General features: G+C 34.0%; 2 protein-coding genes across 3 annotated transcripts in view; one reads left to right on the top strand and one right to left on the bottom strand.

The window, feature by feature from the left end:
* The window catches only part of LOC144973399 (annexin-B12-like), a 28,789-nt gene extending 14,651 nt beyond the window's left edge, over positions 1-14,138 (top strand). For both annotated transcript variants that reach the window (XM_078915772.1, XM_078915771.1), the window contains 7 exons: positions 1,200-1,290; positions 1,967-2,046; positions 3,440-3,496; positions 4,917-5,106; positions 6,011-6,069; positions 7,630-7,752; positions 9,835-14,138. In XM_078915772.1, coding sequence (XP_078771898.1) covers positions 1,200-1,290; positions 1,967-2,046; positions 3,440-3,496; positions 4,917-5,106; positions 6,011-6,069; positions 7,630-7,752; positions 9,835-9,894 — 660 coding nt within the window. In that variant the 3' untranslated portion in view covers positions 9,895-14,138. The remainder of the gene's footprint in view (positions 1-1,199; positions 1,291-1,966; positions 2,047-3,439; positions 3,497-4,916; positions 5,107-6,010; positions 6,070-7,629; positions 7,753-9,834) is intronic.
* A 1,392-nt stretch (positions 14,139-15,530) lies between these two features.
* The window catches only part of LOC144973397 (protein SPMIP2-like), a 14,712-nt gene continuing 11,186 nt past the window's right edge, over positions 15,531-19,056 (bottom strand). Inside the window, exons 3-4 of the mRNA XM_078915769.1 lie at positions 18,689-18,747; positions 15,531-18,014 (exon numbers count right to left, since the gene is read on the bottom strand). Coding sequence (XP_078771895.1) covers positions 17,753-18,014; positions 18,689-18,747 — 321 coding nt within the window. The 3' untranslated portion in view covers positions 15,531-17,752. The remainder of the gene's footprint in view (positions 18,015-18,688; positions 18,748-19,056) is intronic.

Raw genomic sequence — 19,056 nt, 5'->3', positions numbered from 1 at the left:
CGTTTGAGTTGAAAAGTCTTAGCTTTAGTTGAAGGGAGATATCTTTAGTTCTCCAAACTCTGTTCAAAGATGTGAATGCAGCCTGTGCCTTTCCTATTCGTGCTTTCACCTCTGCTTCCGTGCCTCCATCCTTGTCAATTATACTTCCGAGATAGCAGAAAGTGTCTATATCTTCGAGTTCCTGATCTTTTACTTTGATCTGCTCCCTTTGACGCGTACCTATCCTCAAGACCTTTGACTTTGCAGGGTGTATTCTTAGACCAATTGATTCCGAGAGGCTGTTTATAATTGTGGTTTTTGTTTGCATCTGGTCCTGGGTGTGGGACAAAAGAGCCAGATCATCTGCAAAATCCAGATCATCCAACTGTGTCCAGGGGTCCACTGTATCCCATTTCTTCTCCCTTTGGAGGTTTCCTTCATTAGCCAATCAATGGCAAGGATGAACAGGAATGGAGAGAGCAAGCATCCCTGCTTGACACCAGTCTTAATTTCAAAGCTGTCAGTCAGCTGATCTTCATGTACAACCCTGCAACTTGATCCTTCATACATTTCCTTAATGAGGTTTACTATCTTTTCAGGGAGTCCATAATGTGCCAGAATTTTCCACAATGTTGCTCTGTCAATACTGTCGAAAGCCTTCTCGTAATCCAGAAAGTTGACAATAAGAGGAGAGTTCCATTCTATAGACTGTTCCACTATGACTCGCAGAGAGGCAATCTGGTCGGTGGTTGAACGGTTTTTCCGAAAACCTGCCTGTTCGTCCCGCAGTTTAGCATCTGTTGCATTCTTAATTCTCTCTAAAATAATACGGTTGAAAACCTTTCCTGGGATAGAAAGAAGAGTGATGCCTCGATAATTATTACAATTACTGAGGTCCCCTTTCTTTGGAAGCTTGATAAGATGTCCTTCCTTCCAATCCTTTGGGAATATCCCGTCATTCCAGATTCTCTCAAATAGTGGGTGCAGGGCCTCAGCATTTCTTTCCGCATCAACTTTTAGAGCCTCCGGTGGAATCTGGTCTGGTCCAGCAGCTTTCCCCCTTTTCATCTTGTTAATGGCACCCACAATCTCTGCTATCGATGGTGGATCACAGCTAATTGGTAGCTCATTCCTTGCAGGCAAAATTTCTGGCTGGTTGTCTGGTGGTGGTCTGTTCAGAAGTCAGAATGTTTATTGATCACTGCTATTTTTATTTTTAGGGTGCAGGAACTGATGAAGCAACATTGATTGAGATTTTGTGTACTAAAACAAATGCTGAAGTTAATGAGATCAAGGAGACATACAAAAAGAGTAAGTAAAGTTTAACACTGGAAAGGAAAGAGAGGTGGAAGAGAAAGAAGTCCTCTCTTTATCGCCATTAAATTAAAACTCCATTGGCTACCTGTTAAACATACAGAAAACAAAATCTGTACTATTGTTTTTAATAAATCACTGCATTCTATGCCAGCCAGAAGCCAATGATTGTAATCTGATAATCTTATAATGCCAAAACTGACATGCAAAATCAGCAAGCAATCATTTGAATATTTGACAGCCCTTTTCTGAAACTCCATCCAAGACAGATCGGATGCAGTGATAACGCAGAATTCTTTAAAAGATATCTTAAAACATTCCATTTTGATGTGGAACATCTTATAATTAATTTAATTATTATGTTTGCGAGTTTTAGTTTTATGTTGTATGTTTGAGTGGTTGTAGTTATATTATTGTTAATCGCTTTGAGTTGGTTTAGATATGGAATATGGTGCTATAGAAAAGCCGTTTATTATTATAATAACTGTTATGCAAAAGGCTATCACCTCACATAGACGAAAAAATTATACATAATAATATTGTAACACCACCACCACCACCACCATCATCATCCTCATCCTCTTCATCATCATTATTATTATTATTGTTTTTATTATTATTATTATCATCATCATCATCACTATTATTAATCCTTTTTTATTTCTATAACAAGTGTACCATCGTGATTTGGAGAAGGATGTTATCAGTGAAACTTCGGGACACTTTAAAAGACTTCTGGTGTCAATGTTGGCAGTGAGTATGAAAAGTAGAATTGCTGCAGTAAATTGTGTTTGTGGTTTCGTGTCAGGCATGTAATTTGGAAATATGCCCATTTGGTGTGAATTAATTTTAAGACTGAAGTAGAATTTGCTGGGCAAATATTTTGTAATACAGTCCTCTCCGGATAATTGCAACACCTTGGGATCAGCAAAAATGTTGCAATAAACCGAAGTTGAGTTTCCTGGTGACAACTGCAACATTTAACACCTATGAGGTAAACTCAATCCAGTTGTTGCAAACATTGTTCCTAGTCCTTGAAACAAAAACCATATACTGGCAGGCCTGTGTAGGTTTTGGCAAGCAAAAGCAACTTTGATGCAAGCCGACATCTTATTCAGATTATATTAACATTCACTTTTTGTTCTCAATTTTTTGTAAGAGTCATAGAGGTTAGCCATGATGAGAGACAATAAGCTCTCACCAAACCCATTGGTCACAATACACAGTTGTCAGTCCCAAAACAAAAGATATTGCTCAGTCCTTCTTTACAACTGCCATTATCTATCTGTTGTCAAGACTATGCCCAGTCCCCTTGCCTCGTATAGATAGTATGCAGATGACGTCACTCAGGCCTATGTTATTGTTTTTGCCATCCGCGTTTGTGAGTTGTTCTCACTAAACTGTATTAACCAGACTATAAAAGTTCATGGTTACACAGAGTTTGTGTGTTGGTCCGTTATACTTCCGGATGGCAATGTTGTGAACTCCTTGGCCAAGCGCATTCTATCGAGATGATGGTCACTGATGACCTCACAAACCTATACTGCAAAGCCTCTTTTGTCTCTAATAGGATGGTGACACACTACTGTAGTAGCATTAAACCCTGCCCACTCTCGATTCTTCAACCTGTCATGATTTCACTGATGATAAAATTTAATCATGAGATTTTGTTTGTTTGATTTTTTAAATTTGCCACTTTTTGAGGTCAAAGATTTGTTGTGATTAACCGAAGCTTAAGGCAATTAACTAGTGACTGTTATATAAAATTAATTCTGTTTCTTGGGAAATGTTGCGATTAACCGAGTTGTGATTATACGGAGTGGACTGTACTGATATTATTTGTTCTACTCTTGACATCAGCTGGTGGTTTATTAGTCCTTAACTCTAACTCAAGTAATCACAAATCTTCACAAAAGTTTTTCACACACAGCAGAGTTGTTTATTGTGTCTAAATATAATGTTTTGATAGATGATATGGGCAAACTTTAAACAAAACAAAAAAAAAAAGAACAAGGAATAACGAATGTCCATAAAAACAATTATTAATATGTTCTTCGTTTCTGGGTTTTTTTCTTTTTGGTTTTGTTTGGTTTTGTTTGTTTTTTTTTATTCTTATACAATCAATGTTTTCCCCTTTTGTTTTCAGGCCTTTAGGCAAGAAAGTCAAGCTGTTGACATGGCTAAAGCTTCAACAGATGCTCAAGTAAGTACACAATAAGGATATGGAGTCAAATCATAAATTACATTTGGCCTGCTGAAGGAATGCATGTGGCATTCTAATGTGCATTGAGCATGCATGGTAATTCTGAGGGAATATTCAATATAAATATTCATATTAATTTACTTTAAAGGATTCATGTACATGGTTTTGAATTTTAATTCTACTTCTTATAATTTTTAGGTGAACTTATACAAAGAAAATATAATTCCTCCTTTAAGCGACCTCTATATGCTTACAGTTGAATTTTGAGAAAGTTTCTGTATATGGAGTGAATTGTTTTTAGAATTAATGTGAACTTGCAGCATTATTATTCTTACCTTGGCTCGTGACCTGTTGAGCGTTTAAGTTGAGTGTTTATATAGCGCAATATCCACTATACATGCTCGAAGCGCTCTACAAGGGGTCGCTGACCGACAGCAACACTTAACATGTAGAACGAGACATGACGCCTGTTAGGCGATATTGCAATTTTTTTTCCGACAGATACAACACTGTTAATGGCCAGGTACTCAGTTTTACACCTGAGTATGGTGAGAGAATGTGAGTAAAGAGCCTTTTCCGAGGCTCAAACCCAGTACCTTCCGATTCAAAAACGAGTCTCTCTGTGGGTGAGGCAATGTAATGTCTCTTGGGAAGGCTCTTTTTTAAATACTCCCACCATATTTATGTGTAAAATGAGTACCCGGCCAGTAACAGGGTTACTTCTGTCGGGGTAAAAATATTGTAATAGCACCTTCCAAGCATCATGTCTTGTACTTAATTTACTTACTGCCTTTTACTCCGACTAGTGTTCGGGGCAGCAATGTAGGATCTCCATGTGTTTCAATCATAGAACAATCAGTGCATAACCCCAGGACTCCTTCCACCTTTTGACCTCCTCTTCAACTGTCCTCTGCCACATCATAATGTGTTGTCCTACATATGTTTGTGCGGCTATGTGGTCTAGTGGTGTGACACTCACTTTTGGATGGGAAGGTCCTGGGTTCGGGCCTCGCTCTGTGCATAGTTGAATCCATGGAGAAGGCTCTTTACTCACATTCTCTCTCCGTACTCAGGTATAAAATGAGTACCTGCCCGCGTTGTCTTTGTCTTTAAAAAAATTGTAATATCTCGTGACACGTGTCATGTCCCATCCTAAATGTTAAATGTTGCTGTTGGCCAGGGACCCCTTGTAAAGCGCTTGAGCATGTTTAGTGGATATTGTGCTATATAAAAGCTAAATTTTATTGTTGTTGTTGGCTGGGGACCCTTTATAAAATTCTAGCACATTAGCGGATGCTGTATTATATAAAAGCCTATGTTTGTTTTTTTTTTGTTTTTTTTTTTTTTGTTTATTATGTAAGATATCCTATATCATTTACTGTAGTTTAACCATTTTTATTCAATGTAACACCTTTTGCAGTCACTGTATCAAGCAGGTCCTAAGAAATGGGGTACAGATGAAAGTACTTTTAACATGATCTTGGCATCCCAAAGTCACGAGCAGCTTAGAGCAGTTTTTAATGAATACGTGAAGATTTCGAAGAGAGATATCCAGTCTACCATTAAAAGTGAGATGTCTGGATACTTGGAGGATGGAATGCTTGCCATTGGTAAGAGGGGAACTGATCAGATCATGTCAAGTTTTATTTTTTTTTACTTTCAAAGTCATCCAAAGATCTTCGTTTGTATTAAATACTATGAACTATGTATTTGTGGGAGTCCTGGTAGCTCAGTTGAGCATTTGTTTTACACCCAAAGGGAATAGAATAGATCCAGTGTTAAGTTGAGATTTTTTTGTGACCCTCTCTCAGACTTGCCTAGTGTTAAGAAAAATTAGTAGAATTACGAATTTTTGGCTCCAGTTACAGAACTGCATAGACATTTTTGATTCAATAAATCTTGTTGAAAAGGAAAGTTTTGCATGTTGCTTAACAACTGTATTTAGGACTTAGAAGCATTTGTGATCATTCTGAGGGTAAATAATTGATTAGTCATGCTATTTATTGTGACCTTTTCATTTCCTTTCTTAGAAATTTTTGAAATTTCAAGTAGGCAGCTCTGCCTCTTGTCCACCCAGCATATATTAGATAGCTGAGTCTGTTAGATCTGGAGGAAAGTGCTTTACAGTAAACTACTATCCTATTCATAGGGTAGCAAGCAATTGCTATCTTCTGCTTATATATAGAAACCAGGATAAACTCTGGCTCCGTGGGCAGAAGGACTAATATGTATGTATTAAATTTGATGCGTACATAATAAATTGTAAATGAGGAAAAGGGATTTCAGACTATAGAACTTTCTCATGTTGTTTCTGACAGGAATCAATTGAGCCCACTTTTCAAAAGTAGAATTATACAGGAACGAATGTGTATGGAGCATTGAGAATATTAAATGTTTAAAATGTGTTTTAAGTTGTTTGACTTCATTTTTAGTCTTTAAACTTTAATACTGGTGTCACTGCTTATAATTTCAAATAGCATTGAATTATCTTTTTCCATATTCAATTGTTTTCAGTGAGAGTTGTTCAAAATAAACATGAGTACTTTGCTGATTGCTTCCATGGATCCATGAAGGTAAGTAAATGTCTTAAAATCACTCACCTTGCTTTGATTTATGATCCTTGTTATTTAATTATTTATTGATAGGCTTTAACTCAAGTTTCTTATTATTTTTGATCCCAAGTTCTTCTCTTCATATCAGCTGATATTTTTGATACGATTTTTCCTTGGTTGGGTTTCCGACCTCCCATAGTGGGCTGGGAGGTACTTGCTGTGTCTTCTATACCGCTATACCTGTTTTCCAATTGCTTTCTGTCTTTGTTTTAGAATGAGATTACTTAGTTTTGTCCTGACCCTGGCCGAAGAACTTGGCTGGGAGGAACACAGTCGAGATGATTTTTTTTTTTGGTTATCATCTCTCTATTATGTACTGGTATTTTTTTTTTTTTTTTAATATTTGATTTGTAAACATTTGAGTATATTCGTCTTAGTGGAATCTTGTACTGGTCTCTGGGTGAGACTTTTAGGTGATCTCAAACTAAGTACACTGATATATGTGCTCTTGGAATCTACATATGTTCCCTATTTGAACCATTCCCCTTTGTCCTATTTCTCTCAAGTCTTTCTAATTGTACATCTAGAATGTTTTGACTATCCAATTTTCTTCATTTTTTCTGGCGCTGATATGACCTAACTGTGTTGCAAGCGCCGTAAAACCCTTAAAAACAAAACAAATCAATTGTATTTTTCTTTCAAGCTCATTCACACCAGTTTGTTTTTTATTGCCTATCAGCAAACTTTCTTTGTTTACAACAGTGCAGAGGAAGTGATCACATCCAATCGGAAAAAGAATTCATTTACATCCGTTTTACCCTACTCTCTCCTCTTTTCTTCTATGATCTTCTTAAGATTTGGCATACAAATTTGACAAATTTGTATAGACATTTCTCCACATCACATTATATGTTGTCATATCATGAAACATTCAACATTCATTGTTAGCATATATCTTTACATGTGCAAAGATAATAAAAACCCATTGAGCTCTTTAATTTTTGATTGATATTTTTGTTTTCATCAGTTGCCATCAACGTGTATGTGTGTAATTCATGACACTTTTTCCTCTTCTTCATATAAACAGTCTGACTCATTCAAACAGAGTATTACTGTCTTTGGGCATATCCAAAGGAGATAGAAAATAATCGTGGTGTACTTCCTTGATAGTCTGTAGTACATCTTTATGCTCTCAATATTGCTCTGAAGCTTGAAACCAACCGGTAAATTGTTCCAATAATGGAATGTTTTTTTGACCCACTAAAATAGTATTATGTCCGGATTAATCGGATCCCAAAAGGTGAATATTTAGAATTAATATGGTGAGAAATATAATTTTTTTTATTTTTTGCAATGTCAGAATTTGTATCTATTCTCCACCACATCCAAATGAAATTAACCCCAATTTTCCTATTTGTATTTATGAATTCAGTTTTCATTGAGGGGTTCGTCCTGGCATAATACCACTTTGATGTGATGGGTGCCATTTGAAAAAAAAAAAATGATGATGGCAACTGCCTCTAATTAAAAGATATCATTATTGCTTGAAAATAATTTTATTTTTTATTTGATATGAAACAGGGATTAGGAACAAAGGATAGAATGCTGATCCGTATCACTGTGTCTCGATGTGAAATAGACATGAAGAATATCAAGAGAGCATTCCAACAGAAGTATGGGAAGAGCTTGGAAAGCTACATTCAGGTAAAAAGATTTTCTTTCTGGGGAGAGAGAGAGAGAGAGAGAGAGAGAGAGAGAGAGAGAGAGAGAGAGAGAGAGAGAGAGAGAGAGAGAGAGAGAGAGAGAGAGAGAGAGAGGAGAGAGAGAGAGAGAGAGAGAGAGAGAGAGAGATAGATAGATAGATAGATGAGTAGATGATAGAAGATAGATAGATGAGAAGAGTAGATAGATAGAAGATAGATAGATAGATAGATAGATAGATAGATAGATAGATGATAGATAGATAGATAGATAGATGATAGATAGATAGAAGATGATAGATAGATAGATAGATAGATAGATAGATAGATAGATAGATAGATAGATAGATAGATAAAGATAGATAGATAGATAGATAGATAGATAGATAGATAGATAGATAGATAGATAGATAGATAGATAGATAGATAGATAGATAGATAGATAGATAGATAGATAGATAGTAATAGATAGATAGATAGATAGATAGATAGATAGATAGATAGATAGATAGATAGATAGATAGATAGATAGATAGATAGATAGATAGATAGATAGATAGATAGATAGATAGATAGATAGATAGATAGATAGATAGATAGATAGATAGATAGATAGATAGATAGATAGATAGATAGATAGATAGATAGATAGATAGATAGATAGATAAAATAGATAGATAGATAGATAGATAGATAGATAGATAGATAGATAGATAGATAGATAGATAGATAGATAGATAGATAGATAGATAGATAGATAGATAGATAGATAGATAGATAGATAGATAGATAATAGATAGATAGATAGATAGATAGATAGATAGATAGATAGATAGATAGATATGATAGATAGATTAGATAGTAGATAGATAGATAGGATAGATAGATAGATAGATAGATAGATAGATAGATAGATAGATAGAATAGATAGATAGATAGATAGATAGATAGATAGATGATAGATAGATAGATAGATAGATAGATAATAGATAGATAGATAGATAGATAGATAGATAGATATAGATAGATAGATAGATAGATAGATGATAGATAGATAGATAGATAGATAGATAGATAGATAGATAGATAGATAGATAGATAGATAGATAGATAGATAGATAGATAGATAGATAGATAGATAGATAGATAGATAGATAGATAGATAGATAGATAGATAGATGATAGATAGATAGATATAGATAGATAGATAGATAGATAGATAGATAGATAGATAGATAGATAGTGATAGATAGATAGATAGATAGATAGTAGATAGATAGATAGATAGATAGATAGATAGATAGATAGATGATAGATAGATAGAATAGATAGATAGATAGATAGATTAATAGATAGATAGTAGATAGATATTAGATAGATAGATAGATAGATAGATAAGATAGATAGATAGATAGATAGATAGTATAGATGAAGATAGATAGATAGATAGATAGATAGATAGAATAGATAGATAGATAGATAGATAGATAGATAGATAGATAGATAGATAGATAGTTAGATAGATAGATAGTAATAGATAGATAAGATAGATAGATAGATAGATAGATAGATAGATAGATAGATAGATAGATAGATAGATAGATAGATAGATAGATAGATATAGATAGATAGATAGATAGATAGATAGATAGATAGATAGATAGATAGATAGATAGATAGATAGATAGTGATAGATAGATAGATAGATAGATAGATAGATAGATAGATAGATAGATAGATAGATAGATAGATAGATAGATAGATAGATAGATAGATAGATAGATAGATAGATAGATAGATAGATAGATAGATAGATAGATAGATAGATAGATAGATAGATAGATAGATAGATAGATAGATAGATAGATAGATAGATAGATAGATAGATAGATGATAGATAGATAGATAGATAGATAGATAGATGATAGATAGATAGATAGATAGATAGATAGATAGATAGATAGATAGATAGATAGATAGATAGATTGATTGATTGATTTACATAAAAGCCTTGATTTTTAAAATTAAATCTTCTGAAAGCGGAGCTGAATACAATATATATATATATATACCTATTTGTCCACAGGGAGATGTCTCTGGTGACTATAAAAAACTACTGCTGACTCTTGTTTCTGAGGGATATTAGTCAAGAGTGATATACCGGAACATCCGATCTCTCTCATCAGTAGAGTGTATCAGGAAATCGCAACATATTGTATCTATTTAGGCCATTATTTTTACACCCATATTGCAATTTGTTATTTTCATTGATTGTGACTGTTGTAATTTTAAAACTAGATATATCTAATCATGAATATGTAGTTATTAGTGGAAAAACTTTTTTTATAGTTTTGCTTTGACGTGAGATAATATAATACAATTCATGAAAATATACTTTGATCATAACATGATTACAGTGAATAGAAGACTAAAAGAAATTGAAAAATAAGCCTAAAGAAACACTCTGTTGTTCTGTAATTGAAATAATTTTCCAGAGATTTTATTGGCAGCTTATTACCTGTTTTCACAAGGTTAGTAATTTCATCTTCCAAGTTTGTTTTTAGTCAGAGTCTCAGATACCCGTAGGTATTCAGTCATCTGCAAGAAGATGTTGATATCGGATGCAGAAAAAAAATTATTTGATCTGATTTTCTGTCCATCTTTAAACCCATCATCACTGCCATCGATCACAAATTTGACTATTTCACTGCTCATGAAATCTTATTATGGTTTCATAATTTACTACGAGGATCTTCTGAAATGTACTTGAAATGCTTTACAATGTATAGCTCAACACCTTTCCATCTTATCATGTTCGAAAAAACTTTGTATTATTGTGTTGTGATCAGTCTACTAGACCTGATCATACTCTCACTCATTTAAGAGTGTTGATCTATTTTTTTCTTTTAGCAATACATATTACTCTATTATATTTTGTAAGAATTTCCATGATTGCCAAATGGAATTAAAGCTACTACTATCACTTTTGTTACCTCAAAGAGAGTTGTTTATAAACTCATTACGTGGAGATTATGGTTGGTGTGAGTTTTAGGAGGAATGTTGTGACATGCTAACGAGTACCATAGCAAGTACGATTTATAGCAGGTGGTGCTTTTGTTGTTTGTTGCACTGATATTTTAGTTATTTTGTATACTTCTGGTCATCAATCTGGGTCTATATTTAAATAACTAACAGCTAACGGTACACCTTGATGGTTTCTATGCTCAGGCAATATTACTAATACTAACAAACATGTCATCTGTAGCATTGAAGATAGTTACTTTTTAAAAAAATTTTCAAGCAGAACTGTAATTTACATCCTTTAACAACCATCAGATTTCTACAATGTTTTTGATTTTCCAATTGCGTTTGTTCTGGAAAAAGGCTATTTTTAGTTTACAGTGACTCACACATTTAGCTAGGGTTTGTTTTTTAAATTTTTTTTTTTTTTTTTGGAAAGGGTGTTTGATACAAAATCTACACACTTGGCTAGAAGTTATAATATCAAAGAAATGACGGTGCTGTTTTTCAGCTAAGTTATTCTACTCATGGTGAGTTTACATTTATAGATGTCTTTAGTCAGAGTCATTGTAAATTAACCAAACAATACGATAGAATGTTTCGAGAAAGTTTCACAGAGCATTTAAAGGGTTTTAAAACCCATTATCTCTAAATGATACAATATGAAAGAATTTTGAACAGAGTTCAATTCGTTTTCAAAACTGGATTTATTCCAGAGATTAAAGGTTGAACATTGAACTTTTTATTGTCACAATCCCTGTAATGTTTGCCTCAGTGAATTGTGAGTATAATTAAAAGTACAGTTTTTAACGACATAGATTGTCCTGGTTTTCGCTGGTTACAAATGAATGTGGAAAAATAAAGAAATGAAATCCATGTATTTGCTGAAAGAACTGATTACTACTTTTATCAGATTATTATCATGGCCTCTTGGCACCAAGTGGGTCTTGGAAAAGTATTGAGGTTGTGGATCATGATTTTAAAATAAAATATATAATGAAACATCGTTGTGAAAGTAATCTCTTGCCCTGCTCAACACTTTCTCATAAGTTATGATATATACTTTCTGTCTTTCACATCAAAACATCACCTTTAAAAAGAAATGAAACACGCCTAGCTCAGCTAATGTGCTATAGTAACTGGACTTTCTACTCTGATCAAAATAAAACAAAAAACGAAAAGAAAAAAAAGTGTTTGTTTTTTTTTAATCGTGCATTTCTACATCTGTTTCTAGTTAATCAAGAAATGTTTATGATATTCCTTTTGTCATTTTTGCTTCGTGTCATAATTGTTGTGCTATGAGATTAATTTCAATTTCTTGGTTGTGTTTTGTTTACAATACAAATCAATACTTTTCAACAAGGAAGGAGAGAAATTAAAATGGAAAAATTTAATTGGTGTGCTTTGGACTTCTCTTTGGTATCTCAATCTTCAGTATTTTGATGAGAAATACTTAATTGTATAGCACAAGATGAAGTCTAGTTCTCAATTGTAGTTGATAATCTGGTCACATCTAACACTTACGCTTCTCTATGTGTTTATTTTTATTTCTGCTTATTATTATTAGCTTTGATTTAAAACTTTTCAATTTTCTATACTTTTTGTAATGGGCATTTATTTATACTTTTAAATAGGCGAGAGGACAAAATAATTGAGATATCGCACTATAACCTGAGAGATTGGTGTGTGTGAGCCTCTTATTTTGGCATTTAAGTTTAAGTGGACAGCATGGTTCATTTCTGAGGACATGGACAATTCATTGGATGGATATTCCATCTAGGAATGCCTTGATCGTGGAATTTTGCAAAGCAGCTAAAAGAGGGAGACATTTGTTCTTCATAGTTGATGCTGATTCCTTTTGCTTACCACTTTTTATATTTTTATTTTTATTTTTTTTTTTTGGTTAAAATATCCAATACTCCTATATTGTTTTGTCCTCATTAATACAATGACTTACTATTTGATTTTTACTGAATAGTCTAGCTCGTTGTTTTGTTCGTTTTTAACAAAAATTATATTCTTGCTTTCTTTCTTACCGCTGTTTAAAATATATATATATATAAATATAAACATTTTTGTACTTTTATTGTTTTGTTTAGTACAATACAAATCATTGGCCTTTTGTTTGTTTTTTCTTCAATTATTTTGATCCCACTGTGGCCATAGAAATTCCTTTTTTTTTTTTCAACAATTACTTTTCTTGGTGTTTGATTGTATGAAATTTTTTGATAATTCGATGATTAAAAAAAAAAAGAATGTATTTTGACATTTATTTATGTTTTTTTTTGTTGTTGTTGTTATTTGGTCATTGTTTTAATTGTGATGACAATGGGTTTTTAGTATATTACTAATCCCATACCTTCAGTTTGAGACGATATATCTTATATGCCATTTTCATTCGCGGCTCATCACCTCAGACCAGTACTATGTCAGGGATGTACCTCAAGCTGGAAATTCATATTTTTAAGTACAGATCACTTAAAACTAAGAACACTTATAATTTTCTATTGGAATCTACGCCCTTTCCCTCTTGGGACCCGTCCCCTTTGTCTGTATGGTTTAAAATAAATGTAAATCTAGAATTTTTAAAACTATCCCATTTTCTTCCTCTTTACTGACCTGAAAGCTACGAAAGCACAATAAAAACCTTTAAAAAATGCTGCCCTTGATGTGAGTGAATGTCGTGTTCATGATCACAAACAACCTGAATTTGATTAAGTCATTATGATCATTGGGACATTATGGAGTTTCGGACCTAACACCCTTCTTCAGCCAGTAACTAAACCAGTTAAAATGACTTTTTGTCCTCGTATTTCACCAAATAGACGTGCCAAGACTTTTATGCCGTCTACCTGGATTTAACATGATGTATTGAAGTTTTAACTGGGGTTTTTTGGGTTGTTTTTTTTTTATTAATGGCTGAAGAAGGGTTTTGAGCCTGAAATGTTCTGTATTTAGTATTTTTTGAAGCTGTTATATTGGTTACTGTAGAAGACATAAAAGTGAATTCTCTTCATCTGTTACATCTCGACATAATACCAGATTGACTAGATGGGTCAAGTTTTGCCATAATGCATTCATTTCACGCCTTTAGTAAGACTTAAAAGTGTGAGTAAATTGTAATGATTTTGGGTTTACTCTTATAGCAAATTATCTAAATGGTTTAGCTTTGGTTACACATATTTTCCGCTCCTGTTGTTTAAGATTTGTTGGTTTTTGTTGTTGTCATTTTCTATAATTTATGCATGTGATCAGGATAACGTTTATTAATAGATTTCCCTTTTATAACCCATTGTTTTGAAGATATATTTCTATGATATAATAATTTATACATTGCATCTAATATTTAATAAAATATTTCTTTAGAAATCTGTTGTTTACCAATTTTTATTTTGGAATTTGCTTAGTTGCTCAGTCTTTCCTGTGCCAACTGGCACATTGGGCCGTCACAAGTCTCCACGTATTGCTGGCATGGGCCATCTCTTTGGCTTTGGAATAAGTCAATTAAAATGTGGTGATGAGGGGGATGAGGTGGCCAAGTGGTTAAGACATTCGATTGTGACCCAAATGTACCAGGTCCGAGTCTGGATGAGACTTTCAGGTCATGTCAAAATAGGCACATGATTGCCCGTGGAATCGTTTGTTTCCTATTTGAACCAATCCATTTTGTCTTACATTTTCGTTAGTGTCATATCTTTTCCTATATGTTAAATGTTGCTGTGGATAGGGATTCATTGTAAAGGGCTTTGAGCACATTTAGTGGATATTGAGCTATATAAAAGCTCTTTTTTTTTCTTAATTGGAAGAAGCTGTCAAGTGATCCCGCAGCGGTGAAGTTTGGTCTTTGGACCCTAAATGGCGCGTTAGTGCAGAAATATGGTCTTGGACAACATAACACACATTAGGTAAGATGGTTTGAGCCAGTAGCAAGTTAAGGATAACGTTCCAACCTACCTCGACGAACGACGTGGAAGAAAACGAAGATCTGACCTCAGAGTCTTAGGACAAATCTTGCTTTGTTTTCTTCCACGTCGTTTTTCAATCGCTGTAGGTTGAGAACAAAATCGTTAACTTACTCATGACTTGGTAGCTTGGCTACTTGTAATGCCTTTGGGAAAGGGACATTTATCTAAGGCATTTTGAACAACTTCCTCTGTCCATCCATAAAGTGATTGGATAACATGGTCTGTTAGGTCTGTCAGGAATTATTCTTTGATAGACTATCATACCATAACGAAAGAACAACAATACCAAACATCAATATAGGCAGTGAAAACTTCTTGTCCAACAGGTATTTTCTTTTAGTTGGACAGAATTATTCTTAATAAACAATCATCTATGGAAGGGGCACAGCAATTTGTTACTAGTCGTTTATCACCTGTATCAACTGCTTATGGCCTAATGATACCTGTCTTTATAAAATTGACAGCAGCACTCCATGTTAAATTCAAAATTTTGTAGTTGGAAAACGGCGCTCAGGGAATCTTTGCTCTTTATTAATACGGGAATTTCAGTTTTGATTATGTATCAATTATGCACTCGCTACGCCGGTTTAGTTCCGAATAGTCCAAGAATGTCCCTTCTATGATTAATTTAAGAATTTAATTTTGATTTTAAATGTTTTTCGGTTGATTATTTATTGTTTTTAGAGTTTTGGTTTTTTTGTTTTTGTTTGTTTTTTGTGTTTGTTTTTTTTTTGTTTTTTGTTTTTTTTTTGTGTTGTTTGTTTTTTTTTTTTTTGGGGGGGGGGGGGGGGGGGGGGCTTGTTTGTTTCTGTTGTTTGGGATTGTTTTTGTTTTATTTTGGGGGAGAGGGGGTCTTGGTTTTTTTCGGACCCCTATGCCCACCCGGGAGTGATCTGTTACATTTATCAGAATTTTAATAAATTGATTGACAAAGAATGGAATTCATTAAGATACGAATACGGTAAATGTTTATCATAATAAAAATCAAATGATTTATTAAGACTTCCAATGCCATGTCATGTATAAGGCAGTAGTTAGCCTTTAACCATATAAGATAATATATAAGTAAACAATAGATTCATATAATATTTTTACTCTATGTCTCAATGCATAAGTAATGCAACAAATTCTTACATCGTGTGGGTTTGTAAAGAACTATATAACTACAATAGTACAGTAGGGTAGAAATGCAAACAAGGAATTAAAGGATAACATGATCTTGCTACAACAACCAAAATAGTAGAAATAATAATAATAATGATGATGATAATGATGATTTTTTATAATGAATCTAATTATAATAATGCTAATAGTAAGTACAATGTTAATAGTAATAATAATAATAGTGATAACAGTAATACTGTAATAATAATCATAACAAGAAGAAGAAGTATGATAATAATAATAATAATAATAAGAAGAAGAATATTAATATAATGATAGTAGTAGTAATAAGTAATTATGAAAATAATAGTGATAACAGTAATAATAATCATAACAAGAAGAAGAATGATAATAATAATAATAATAATAATAATAATAATAATAATAATAATAATAATAATAATAATAATAATAATAATAATAATAATATAAAAGTAATAATACTGGTTTGGTAATGCGCAGATTAACAATCCGTTGATCAATTTGATATCTAGAGATACATTTTACGTGCGTAGAAAACAGTTTGATAACTATGAGAGCTGTCCATTGAATTGACCAATGTAAAAGGGATCACAAATCATGATCATCACGTGGTTCTTACTCAATTTAAATTTTAAAAGTTATTTGGACACATTTTTAAACACGAGCTGGTCCAAAGTGCGGCTTGTAATGGGATCGAGTTTAACTGACCTGACATGTACATAAATACAGGTCTGACATCCGGACGCATTTATGGGCCTTGTCGACGTACACTTATATGCAGGTCTGATAACCCAATTCCTTATTGGGTCATTGTAATGGATATTTCAAAAAAAAAAGAGAAGCAAAAAGTTGTCCATTACAGCAATGTTAAACTAGGCCCACAAGTTGGTTCGGATCTCAGACCTGATTATATGTACACGTCGGGCCTTGTTTAACATTGTTGTAATGGACAATATTTTGCATCATAGTTTGAGATTTCCATTTCAATAAAGAGGCCATAAGGAATTGGGTTATCAGATCTGTAAAAATGAGTGCATGTCGAACTGAACGATTAGCTTTTTAACATTAGCAAGTTACTAAATCGAGATGTAAAATGACAACCAAGCCTGAAATTAATTAAAAGTCCATAAATGATTCAACTTTCGAAATGATATAATTTACAGAGCTGCCAACTTAAATAAATGTTAAAAATTCGTAGTTTCCAAAGGGGGGGGGGGGGGAGAAGAAAAAGTCGCAATAAATAGCTTTACAAATACTCATTAATTTGTCCCCAACATGTCCAAAAATGCTCCAAAGTCCTGAATATAGGATGTAAGAAACTAAACGTTCCTTTTCAACAAGATTTATTGAGTCAAAGAGGTGTAAAATATTCGTAAATCTACGAATTTTTCTTAATACTAGGCAGGTCTGCATAACAAATATGTATCTCATCTCTTTAGATTGGTTCTACTTCGGGGAGGGGGGGGGGGTTACATTAATGTTAACCAGTTAACTGCCGTACTCTGGATACTGGGAAAAGTAAAAAGTAGATTTGGCCAGAAAACTCGTCCTTCAAAATTTAATATCGACCGATGGGACCGCGTGGGTCAGCTGTACGGTCTTTGCTTCATACCTGAAAGGTGCCGAGTATGAATACCCGCTGCGCTTTGTGGCCTTGAGTAAGTCATCTCGCCCTAGCTCAATTTGCGGCGCTGCTCTGCGGCTAACGCATGGGTTATTCCAGTCTTCTCTTGGAATATACCCTATAGACAAATTTCCGCTATGGCATGAATAAAGGGAATTTTATTTTTTTTATTTATCTTTTAATTTATTTCATTAAACGACCCTCATCTTGTCAAAAACTCTCAAACATGAGTCTTCGCGAACTACTTATTATTGATCATTGGTCCAGACACCATCGCCTCTGTCGTTTGTGAATCGTACAGAGGAAGGGCGATGAGGGGAGTAGGTCGTACGCCGCGACGATTGGGTCTGCTTTTGTTTGGAAGGCGAGGACGGTGGTCGCCCTTCTCGCGAGGAGCTTTGAGGGCTGGAGACGTATCTGACGTTGGCAGTGCCTGGTCGGCCGCTGAAGATGTTCTCTCTGTAGTAGCCGTCACTCCCTAGAGGTGTGTCTTCGTCTGGTGGAGGGTACCTGAAAAGGGAACAATAGTGTGATGTCAAAATACTGGTTCTAATCTCATTGGAAGTGTGAAACCAGTCCGCCAGAGGACTAGATACATACATTGTGCAAGTGATCTTCTGGTTTCAGAGTGATGGTATCTAAAATTTTAGCCTAAATAAATGCTGGTCGTCAATAAAGATTATTCAGCCCCGGGTGGGGGTGGGGAAAGGGGGGGGGTGTTTAGTACAGTTTGTTTTTTTTTCTCTTGTATATTGCGGACTAAGGGTCTTGTGTCTGAAACGTCCATTACTCGTAGCAATTATTGTTTCATTCCAAAGTTTCTATGCTCTTTTTTTTTTTTTTTACTGACGTTTTTTTTAAAGATTCATTTCTTATTTTCTCCGTAGTGTGTATTAAAGATAAAAATCTGACCAAGTGTGTATGAAAGGTGCCAGACAAAACAAGAAAGAAATAAAAATACAATTTAAAATATCATCCCAAAAATACCTCAGACCTTCTGTTAAAATCAGAAGGTCTGAGGTTCAATCCCCAGTCGAGGTAGACTGAATTTTTGGGATGATTTTTTTTTCTTGTATTTTTCTTTTTTGCTTTGTCTGGCACCTTTCATACACACTTGTTCAGATCTTTATCTTACACCGGTGCCTGCTCCCTACTAGCTTCTTACTTGTATATTAAAGACTCACCATGCTCCTAGTAAATGATGAGTAGTTCGGTCTTCGGCCAACTGTCGCATTTCTCCTACCTGTGGAGTATAGAAAGAACGAAGTTGCCGTCACTCAATTTTATTTTTTTTTTTGTTTTTTTTTTTTTTGCCATCCATGTTTATGAGTAATTCCCGGGTTTGGGAATTTTTACCAAGTTGAGGGTCATTTAAATCGATCGATTTTTGAAAGATGAGTTTTTCTCCTGTACGACAGTTAATTACCATCGCCAATAGAAATATTTATTAGTTCGGAAATAGAGAAGGATCGATTGTCTCGGGTTTTTATCTGGCAAGCTCGATCAGTGGAGCAACTGTACAATTCTCACGCAAACCAACATGATTACGATC

Source organism: Berghia stephanieae, chromosome 5, assembly GCF_034508935.2.
Source record: "Berghia stephanieae isolate SIO BIC M18660-M18661 chromosome 5, UCSD_Bste_1.3, whole genome shotgun sequence".
Lineage (NCBI taxonomy): Eukaryota > Metazoa > Mollusca > Gastropoda > Nudibranchia > Aeolidiidae > Berghia > Berghia stephanieae.
Note: the sequence above shows the minus strand (reverse complement) of the source record. Positions and strands in the feature narration are given on the sequence as shown.